We start from the raw sequence: 9815 nt of genomic DNA on the forward strand, positions 1-9815 counted from the left end.
ACCCCTCAGGGTTCTAGCGCCTGGAACTGAGCTGGCAGGAGGGAGGGCTCAGCCAGGAGTTAACACTTTTTAAGGCATAGGATTGCTGTGCGTGTGTGTGTGACAGAGAGGCAGATTTTTCCTTTCTTAACATGTCACTTTCCTTCGTAGGAATTCATGATATTCCTCGCAGTCCAGTGAGAGAGGAGAAACACCCCCCCCCACCCCCCCGCCCCCGTAACTTCTGATCTCGCCGGGAGTAACCAGAGAGAGCGCGCCAGCGCCCAGTGCCTTCAGCCGGGCGAAGATTTGACCGGGAACAAAAGGACGCTTGCCAATCAGAAAACGCTACACGAGAACAAGGATAACCACTCTTTGTGTTTTGAAAACTCTTTAATTAGCAAATGCCCTTGGTTTCTAATACGCATTAAAACTTTTCTACGGAAATTCTAAGGATCAAATCATTGCTTCTGCGACGAAGGTGGGATCCCGAAGGGCCACGCGTCGCAGAACTAAGGAAAACAAGGCAATCAAATACTCGCTTTAAACCGTACAGTGTTCCTGGGCACTCGGCCGCAGGTTTTTTTTACAGTCATTTCCCCCAACACTGTCTTAGTTTTCTAATGACTTCACTAAAGCTATACCAGATCCCTAGACTCGGCCGTGCGCGCGGTCAAGGTGGGCTGGGGCCTGTGTCCCCCGCGCCCGCCGCTCCCCGGCTCTCTCCCCTCAGAGGGGTCTGCACTTCCTCCTGCCTTAAGCCGGCCCCCTCCGCCCGACTCCGATTTCTCCTCGGACACGGCCCCTCCTCCTTTTTACCGCAGGGAGAGGGGGTGAGAGGAGATTGTGGCCTCACGTGGTCTGAGTCCCGGGAGAGAAAAGCAATCCGCGAGGCGCACCCCTTTCTTGCCCCATACCGAACCCCACATTTAGGATCCCGCTACCTAAAAGCGCCCAGCCAAACCCAGCATTTTCAGCCCGGGGAGAGCTAAAGTGACTCCGGATCACGTCTCTCTCCGCTGAGGCGCTGCTCTATTCTCAGCTTCTCCTTGCAAAAGCCTTGCCCGGTGTGCGCTCTTCTGTTTAGGAATGTGTATTTTAGTGTATCCGGAAGAGGAACAAATCTTTCAAGCAAATTCCCTTTCTGGTGCGCTCCCCCCCTCCCCCGGCGAGCGAATTCAGGGTAAAAGTTTTTCTTAACTTTTCCCTCCCAGCCCCCTGCCCCTCCCCTCAGGAATCCGCCCAGAGCGCTGCGGACAGTGCCTCTCCGGTTCCCTAGCCCGCCCCTTCCGACTTCCACCCAATCCAAAGGCGGCCACACAGAAAACAAAGGCTGCCATTGGGCCGCCTTGGAGCTCGAGGGCCCGCCCCCGGAGTGGTTTGTGAATGGGGGGAGGGGAGGGGGCGGGGCGGCCCGGAACCCTGCGAGCCCGACGCTTCTTCTGGCGAGTTGAGCGGCTCCGACGCGTTACTCTGCGCTCCCTCCCGGCGGGCGGCGGCGGCTGCGGGCGCCGGGACTCACCGGCCAGGGTTGAGCGGGGCTGGAGAGGCCAGGCCCAGGCCGCGGGCACCGGGACCTCGCAGCTTCGGACGCAGTGTGACTGGATTTCTTGAAAGAACTCGCTGAGCTCTTGGCTCCAAGACGCCGATCGGACTCAGCGAGAATCAGCCGTTTGGCTGAAACTTGGGGCCAAGATTTTGGGGCTGAAGAAGGAGCGGGGAGTGGAGAAGGAGGCGAAGAAGGAGGAGGCGGCGGCGAGCGGAGCCTCGAGGCGAGGAGGCGGAGCAGCACCGTAGAGGCGGCGGCTTTGGCTAGCAAGCGGCGGCGCCCGGCCCTCGCCTGCCCGGGGGCCGGACTTGGTGTGGGGGGCGCGCGCGTTACTGTGCGCTGTGAGTCAAGAGACTTGGGCAAACTTTGAAGGGTAACCGGAGACGCTTGTTGCTCCTCGCCGCAGAAAAAGCCTCACCGTTACGTCGCGGCGAGCGGAGAAGGCGGCCCCCGCCAGCGCCCCCGGCCCAGGCAGACGAGTTTGGGCCCCCGGCTGTTGCGCGAGTGCTGGGCGGAGGTGGCGGCGGCGCCCCCGCGGCCCGAGCACCCCAGCTGCAGCGCCCTCGGCTGCGCACCGCCCACGGCCCAGCCCCGGCGCCGCGAGGACTCTCATGCGCCCGGCGCAGCGGCGCCTCCCCGGATCCCAGCCTCTCCCGGCTGCCTTGTCGCGATTCTCGGGCTGAGAACGCCGCTGCACCCGCGGCCGGCGATGCTGGGCCCCCGCGCGGCAGCGTCGCGCTCGCCTCTGGGCCTGTGTACCCTGGTGCTTGCGCTGCTGGGCGCACTGCCCGCGGGCGCCGGGGCGCAGCAGTATCACGGCGAGAAGGGCATCTCAGTACCGGACCACGGCTTCTGCCAGCCCATCTCCATCCCGCTGTGCACGGACATCGCCTACAACCAGACCATCCTGCCCAACCTGCTGGGTCACACGAACCAAGAGGATGCGGGCCTCGAGGTGCACCAGTTCTACCCGCTGGTGAAGGTGCAGTGTTCTCCCGAGCTGCGCTTCTTCCTGTGCTCCATGTACGCACCCGTGTGTACCGTGCTCGATAAGGCCATCCCGCCGTGCCGCTCCCTGTGCGAGCGTGCCCGCCAGGGCTGTGAGGCGCTCATGAACAAGTTCGGCTTCCAATGGCCTGAGCGGCTGCGTTGCGAGAACTTCCCCGTGCACGGCGCCGGAGAGATCTGCGTGGGCCAGAACACTTCGGACGGCTCCGGCAGCGCGGGCGGCGGCCCCACCGCCTATCCCACCGCGCCCTACATGCCCGACCTGCCCTTCACCGCGCTGCCTCCGGGGGCCGCTGACGGTAGGGGCCGCTCCGCCTTCCCCTTCTCGTGCCCACGCCAGCTCAAGGTACCCCCCTACCTCGGCTACCGTTTCCTGGGCGAGCGCGACTGCGGCGCCCCTTGCGAGCCGGGCCGCGCCAACGGCCTCATGTACTTTAAGGAGGAGGAGAGGCGCTTCGCCCGCCTCTGGGTGGGCGTGTGGTCAGTGCTGTGCTGCGCCTCGACGCTCTTCACCGTGCTTACCTACCTAGTGGACATGCGGCGCTTCAGCTACCCGGAGCGGCCCATCATCTTCCTATCGGGCTGCTATTTCATGGTGGCCGTGGCGCACGTGGCCGGCTTCCTGTTGGAGGACCGCGCGGTGTGCGTGGAGCGCTTTTCAGACGACGGCTACCGCACGGTGGCGCAGGGCACCAAGAAGGAAGGCTGCACCATTCTCTTCATGGTGCTCTACTTCTTCGGCATGGCCAGTTCCATCTGGTGGGTCATCCTGTCGCTCACCTGGTTCCTGGCGGCCGGCATGAAGTGGGGCCACGAGGCCATCGAGGCCAATTCGCAGTACTTCCACCTGGCCGCGTGGGCCGTGCCCGCTGTCAAGACCATCACCATCCTGGCCATGGGCCAGGTGGACGGGGACCTGCTCAGCGGGGTGTGCTACGTGGGCCTGTCCAGCGTGGACGCGCTGCGGGGCTTCGTGCTGGCGCCCCTGTTCGTCTACCTCTTCATCGGCACGTCCTTCCTGCTGGCCGGCTTCGTGTCGCTGTTCCGCATCCGCACCATCATGAAGCACGACGGCACCAAGACCGAGAAGCTGGAGAAGCTCATGGTGCGCATCGGCGTCTTCAGCGTGCTCTACACCGTGCCGGCCACCATCGTTCTGGCCTGCTACTTCTACGAGCAGGCCTTCCGCGAACACTGGGAGCGCACCTGGCTCCTGCAGACGTGCAAGAGCTACGCGGTGCCCTGCCCGCCCGGCCACTTCCCGCCCATGAGCCCCGACTTCACCGTCTTCATGATCAAGTACCTGATGACCATGATCGTAGGCATCACCACTGGCTTCTGGATCTGGTCCGGCAAGACGCTGCAGTCGTGGCGCCGCTTCTACCACAGACTCAGCCACAGCAGCAAGGGGGAGACTGCGGTATGAGCCCCGGCGCCTCCCCCGCCCTTCCTTCTCCCACCCCTTAGCAGGGGGAACGGCGCGGTAGGGGAAGAACTGCGGGGTGGGGGGGGGGGGGCTTGTTTCTGTAACCTCCTTACGCTCCAGTGAGAAGTGACCTGGAAGTGAGAAGATATATGTAGAGATAGATATACGTGGGTTTGGAAAAGAGACCTGAGTGGAAAGACGGTTTGGATGAAAAGACTTCTGGCAAAGACTTGCAGGATGATGACGATGATGATGTTAATCCTGTACGGTACGGACCGACCTGGGCCAATCGAAAAGATTGAGATCAGAAGGTTGCTGTGAGTTCTTCCCGGCTCTGGGGCCGAACGGGGACTGCGAGCGATTCCCCTGCTGCAAGACAAGTGGCCTGTCCTCACTCCTGTGAGGCCCGGGTGAAAGGCACAGCTCTGTCTGCGGCGGCCGCTTTGTTGGGAAAAGGGAGGACTCCCTGCAGAGTCCTTGTTAAGCGGTGGTCAAACCGTAATCTCTTTTCACTGGGGCCATACTGGAGCCCAGATGGGTTAATTTCCAGGGTCAGACATTACAGTCTCTCCTCCCCTGCCTCCTCCCGCCTGTCTTGCCTCCTCTACTCCTTTCAAGACTTGTAAAGTAAGCATTTTGAAGTCTCGGGAGGCCTGCCTCCTAGAATCCTAATGTGAGGATGCAAAAGAAATGAAGCTAACATTTTGCAACAAGGGAAAGATGGCGAGTAGTAGTTATTTCTACTACTTTTTTTCTTTTCTGGGAAAGGCAGGAGGAAGAAAGAAGGGTGTTTTATTTGGTTTAATACCCTGAAAAGAAGTGATGACTTGTTGCTTTTCAAAACAGGAATGCATTTTTCCCCCTGTCTTTGTTGTAAGAGACAAAAGAGGAAACAAGTGTCTCCCTGTGGAAAGGAACTGTGAAGACAGCAACTTTTATAGGCAAAGCAGCGCAAATCTGAAGTTTCCCTTTGAATGTTAATTTGGTTGCGATAAACATTTCTTTTTAAGGAAAAGTGAAGGGCAGTGTGCTTCCATACCCCTTTCCATCAGAGGTTCTGATTTGGCTAAAGGAAATGCAAGGGGTTTGTTGTGTTTGTTTTAAGTAAATTTAATTCAGAACACATGATCCAACAGGCTCTGTTAAAACGTTCAGGGAAATCTCCCCATTCATTTTTTTGTCTTCCCATAAACCTGCATTTAGGTTTTTTTTCTATTTTTTCCCTCCAATTTGAATCCTTCAAGATAAAAGGAGAAGCATAATGCCTTTAGCCTCATAATAAAGGAACGTTAAATTTTTTAAAAAGTAAAAAAGCATTTTGTCCTGTTTCCTTTGTTCCATAAATCCGTTTATAAAATATCATGTGTATGCTGACCCTGTCTTTGTGTGGCCGGGTGGGAAGGTGACCTGCAGAAATGACAGTGAGTGAAGCGGACAGTTCAAACCATGGGCCCCATTTTTAAGGAAAGTCATTAAAAGAAGGTAAACTTCAAAGTAATTCTGGAGTTCTTTGAAATGCGCTGGATGACTTAAATTTATTAATCTTAAATCATGTACTTTTTTTTCTATAATAGAACTCCAATTCTTTTGCGTAATGGGCTAAAGCTCAGCAGAGAATTATGGGAGCTAACCTTTACTCCACCTTTGACACCACCCTCCAATCTGGCAACACTATCCTATTTCTCAAAACAGTCTTTAAATGCTGTTTTAAATAGTTTTTAAATCATAGAGGGTACTGTCAGGAGTACAAGTTGCTTTATATATGTAATGTTAGGTTGAGTGGAGCTGCTTTTTATATTAAAGTTAACATTGACCTTGTGTTCCTTAAACCTCCAAAACTGTCTGATTTGTCAGATTTTTAAAACTCCCACTACACAGTTTTTGGCATCTTTTGTGTTGTATCTCTTGCATGTGAAATTTGTAAAATAGAGACAAGTGCAGTATGTATATTTTGTAAATCTCCCATTTTTGTAAGAAAATATATATTGTATTTATACATTTTTACTTTGGATTTTTGTTTTGTTTTGCCTTTAAAAATCTGCAAGGAAGCCCCACTTTATCACATGTACAGATCACAAATAAATTTTTTTTTAAATACAAAGTGAATGTATATTTAGTTTATGGTTCCTATGTAAGCCAAAGAACAGAATGTTGTATTATAGAAAGATGGTATGGAAGGACGCCACTGTATGTGTCCCTCATAGAGGAAAATGTTATATATATTAAGGTCTTTTTTTCTTGCCTTTTAAAACACAGAGTGTGATGAATGCCTTAACTGTCCTTTATTTTTTTTCTGTTGTTGTTGCTTCCGGCCTCTCTCCACACCACCCTACCACACACACCACTAAGCTTTTTCACATCCTGCTCTGGATAAATTACTGAAGGTACAGAATAAGCATCTCTTTTAGAGGGGTGCTACGTGATCCATGTTTTTACTACCCTTCAGGCATAGAGTCCATATTTGAAAGATGACTAAATATTTTTGGTCCACTTTTCTGGAGATGTTTTCCTTGGGAAGAATTCTGTGATTTTTTTTTTTTTTTAATCACTGATTGGTGTTTTTGTATTCTAAGGCCCCTTATCTAAAGTGTTGGGACTTAAATCCTTTGGGTTCAGGTGGCTGGGAAAGTCTGTAGTTGATTCCAGAGATCATAACAGGGGCATTGCACGTAGAGCCTTCCCAGCTGTAGGATTCACTCTACCTTGTAGGTCAATTGAGCCAGAGGTCAAGTGATTCCCCAAGATGGCAGTGACTCAGCAGCTCCGGCAGGAATAGACTCCACGCCTGACCCCAGGATGGCCTCAGAAGCCACTGAAGCTATTCTCTCCTCTTGTCAGAGAGGCTAACTTTGGAATCAGATTAGACGGAGAAGCCTTCGCTATCCAGGCACTTTGATATTAAACAGTCCCTCAGGGAAATAATAAAGGCATTCTAAATACTTCCAATACAAGCCTCGCCAGCTCTTTTTTTTTTTTTCCCACTTTAATTCAGGTGTCTATTTGCTGGCTTTTCATAATAGAGTCCCCTCATTCTCTGGCAGCCATCACAGCAGCAGACAGGACACTGCTGTTTCTCCTTCCCTGCTTTGGCTCTAAGTTTCTGTACTTCTAAAGCTCAACAGAAACAGTTCTGTTTTTGTTTTAATTAATAGGCTCACACACATGGCTGGTGTGTTTTACAAACACATGCAATGAAAACCAGTGACAGTCCTCACCAAGAGGAGGAAGGCTTGCGGCTGCACTGTGTGCAAAGCGGCTTTAAGATCCTCCTGGGGTTTGAACATCACAACGGGTGGGAGGTCATCTTAAGCTGTGAAGATTTTGGCATCGAGGAAGGAAAAAAATAGCGACTTCAAGTCTCTTAAGGTTTATCCAGTTTTTGCTCATAAAATGACACCTTTTAGGTTAAAGCATGCCTCTTCTAACACCACAGTAATACTGCTTGTTAACAATGTTTGCTTTTGGAGTAGGTGGAAGGCTCCCAATGGGGTTTTTTGCTTGCAAATTAACTGCTGAAGGCACTTAGACCCTTCTGTGGGAGAGCTATGTGACTGCTCCTGTAAATGTGTCCCTTTCCTCTCTTGTCAGTGCTGCCTCGTCCTGCAGGGCGCTCACAGATTGCAGAGCACTTGTCTTTAGCGAGGGAACAAAGACTGTGTATGAATAAATTACTACCTGCTTTTTTGCAAGCAAAGATAAAACTGTTCAGTTTAATTCCTTTCACAATGTGGTACTTCCTAACGTCGTAGATTCTTACCTAAGAATTTTAGAGCCTTAGGGATCCTTAAGGAGGTGCATCTTTGCAGAAAATAGGTGAGAGAGAGAGTGCTTGTGAAAGGGCATGTGTGGAGTAAGAAAAACATTGGCAGGAGTTTGGTGTTAATCCCTAGTTAAGAAGCAGAAACACTTGTGAACATTTTCTTCAGTTTATAAAACAAAATTAGTCTATACAATAACCCTATGCAACACCTAATCTTTTAAAGTAGGTTTGTGAGAAATCTTGGTGAGAAACAAATAAATGTCCTGTTGACAACATCTCACCATTAAAGAAAAAGTAGATTTTTTTAATGTGCTTGATAGAAAATAGTGATATCAGAAATTCTCTGGGTAGAACTATAGGAGTATAACAGCTGTAGGTTTGAGCCCTGTAATTATACTGGGAAATTCTCTTCTAACTCTCCCATCTTTAATTTCACTGAAAAGGCAGGTGGCTATTTATAGATGGTATATTTTTATATATGCATATGTGGATGGTGAATAACAGTCTACAGGGCTCCAGGAAATTCTAGTAGAGACCGAAGCACGCCAGTGTGGACTTAAATATTTCATAGATCTGTTCTATTTTTCTCTTATTTCACTGTCAGTGACATTAAAGTGATTTCATAAAACTTGGTTCTTCAACTCTTACTTTCCCATTTGTGATATTTCTTACCTCTGAATCTGTGTTCCTCACATTTCATAGAAAAGTGAACTAGTTAAAAAGGTACAATTAAAATGTCAGGTCTTTGGTAAATACTCATTGTGCCTCTTACTCTCCGGTTGGAAAAAAAAAAAAAAGTTCTAATTGGAATTTTCTCATTTAGTACCACAGTGGTGGAAAAAGGGAAGTTTAGTCAAGACAATAGTTTATTATAAGTGATCTAGTCCAAGAAGTACTGATCAAGCAACCACTACAGAAAAGGTAGTATGACAGGTACTAAAGGGATTACAGGATTACAGATAAAAGTAAGGAAGACACATTCCACCTAAAGTAACTTGCAGCATAGTTCAGGGTGAGGGAGGACAGCATCCCCTATGGAGGAATAAGCAACTAATTATCTTTCTAGGAAGAACTTGACAAGCGTCATCACAGAGGCCCAAATGCTATTTAGAATAATATTACTTGACATTTGGTGGCATTTACTGTTTTAAAGGCTGCTTTCACATTCACTATTTGACTTTATCCTCAAAATTATTGTAACAATCATGTAACATGGAATCATTCCTATTTTAAAAATGAAGAAGCTGAGAGGCTTAGGAGTTGAAGTAACACAGGAAGAGGAAAGAATCATCTCCCGTCCTCAGATTCTGAGCTCGGTGCACTCCCTGTAACATGCCACACAGCCTCTCTCTAAAAGTACTGGGAGGTTCAGTCGTGGGAGTAACCCATCTAATTGCAGAGGGTGGGTATCCAGCAAGAATGCATTTCCCAAGAACTCAGATTATGTGATTCACCATAATTTTCATGCTCTTAGATCAATTCCTTCATCTCCGTGGGCCTTGCTTTCCTCAACTGGTGAAGTTGACGTCTGAGATCAAGGCCCTCCTCCAGCATCCTGCGATTCTAAGCGGCTGGTATGAAGTACAAATATGGCTCATCCATTTGTGGACCATCCGCGGCTATTTTGAAACCCCTGACTGGTTGTTTTTTCCTCCTCTAGGCCAGTGTGTCCCACCTCTCAGCAAACCAAGCCAGTGTGTGCTCAGTGAAGGAAAATGAACTTTCCGTCGGCCTTTATAAGCGCAATTCAAAAAGTAAAATCATTAGTGTATTACTGTACACTGAAGCCAAAATATGAGTTTGGGAGGCTGTCTAGTTTCTTGAAGTAGCTACCATGCTTCTCCTCACTCCTCTTCACAAGCAATTGCTTTCTGCCACTGGGAGTCTGCCTTCCTCAATACCAAAGGGGTTTATTGCATCAGATCTTCTTGGTTTCTCTCAAAGACCACGTCCATATCACAACCAGGTTGGCTGCAGTCTCCTTATCCTGGAATTCTCATTGCTAGGTATTTCAAAGCCAAATCAACATTTTATGTGGCTGAAATAATAGGACAAAGGTTTTTGGTTCTGAACAGTTATACCAGCCAGAATTT

The 9815-nt window shown here is 50.0% G+C and overlaps 1 protein-coding gene across 1 annotated transcript; it reads left to right on the forward strand.

The window, feature by feature from the left end:
* The first annotated feature begins 381 nt into the window (after window positions 1-381).
* On the forward strand, window positions 382-7639 carry FZD7 (frizzled class receptor 7). The gene has a single exon (XM_036858357.1). It carries the CDS (start codon window positions 2238-2240, stop codon window positions 3960-3962), a length of 1725 nt encoding a protein of 574 aa, XP_036714252.1. The 5' UTR covers window positions 382-2237; the 3' UTR covers window positions 3963-7639.
* Window positions 7640-9815: the final 2176 nt, after the last annotated feature.

This window comes from Balaenoptera musculus, chromosome 7 (assembly GCF_009873245.2).
Source record: "Balaenoptera musculus isolate JJ_BM4_2016_0621 chromosome 7, mBalMus1.pri.v3, whole genome shotgun sequence".
NCBI lineage: Eukaryota > Metazoa > Chordata > Mammalia > Artiodactyla > Balaenopteridae > Balaenoptera > Balaenoptera musculus.

Coding starts and splice junctions, on each gene's coding strand:
- FZD7 (XM_036858357.1), top strand. CDS start 2,238: ATGCTGGGCCCCCGCGCGGCAGCGTCGCGCTCGCCTCTGGGCCTGTGT.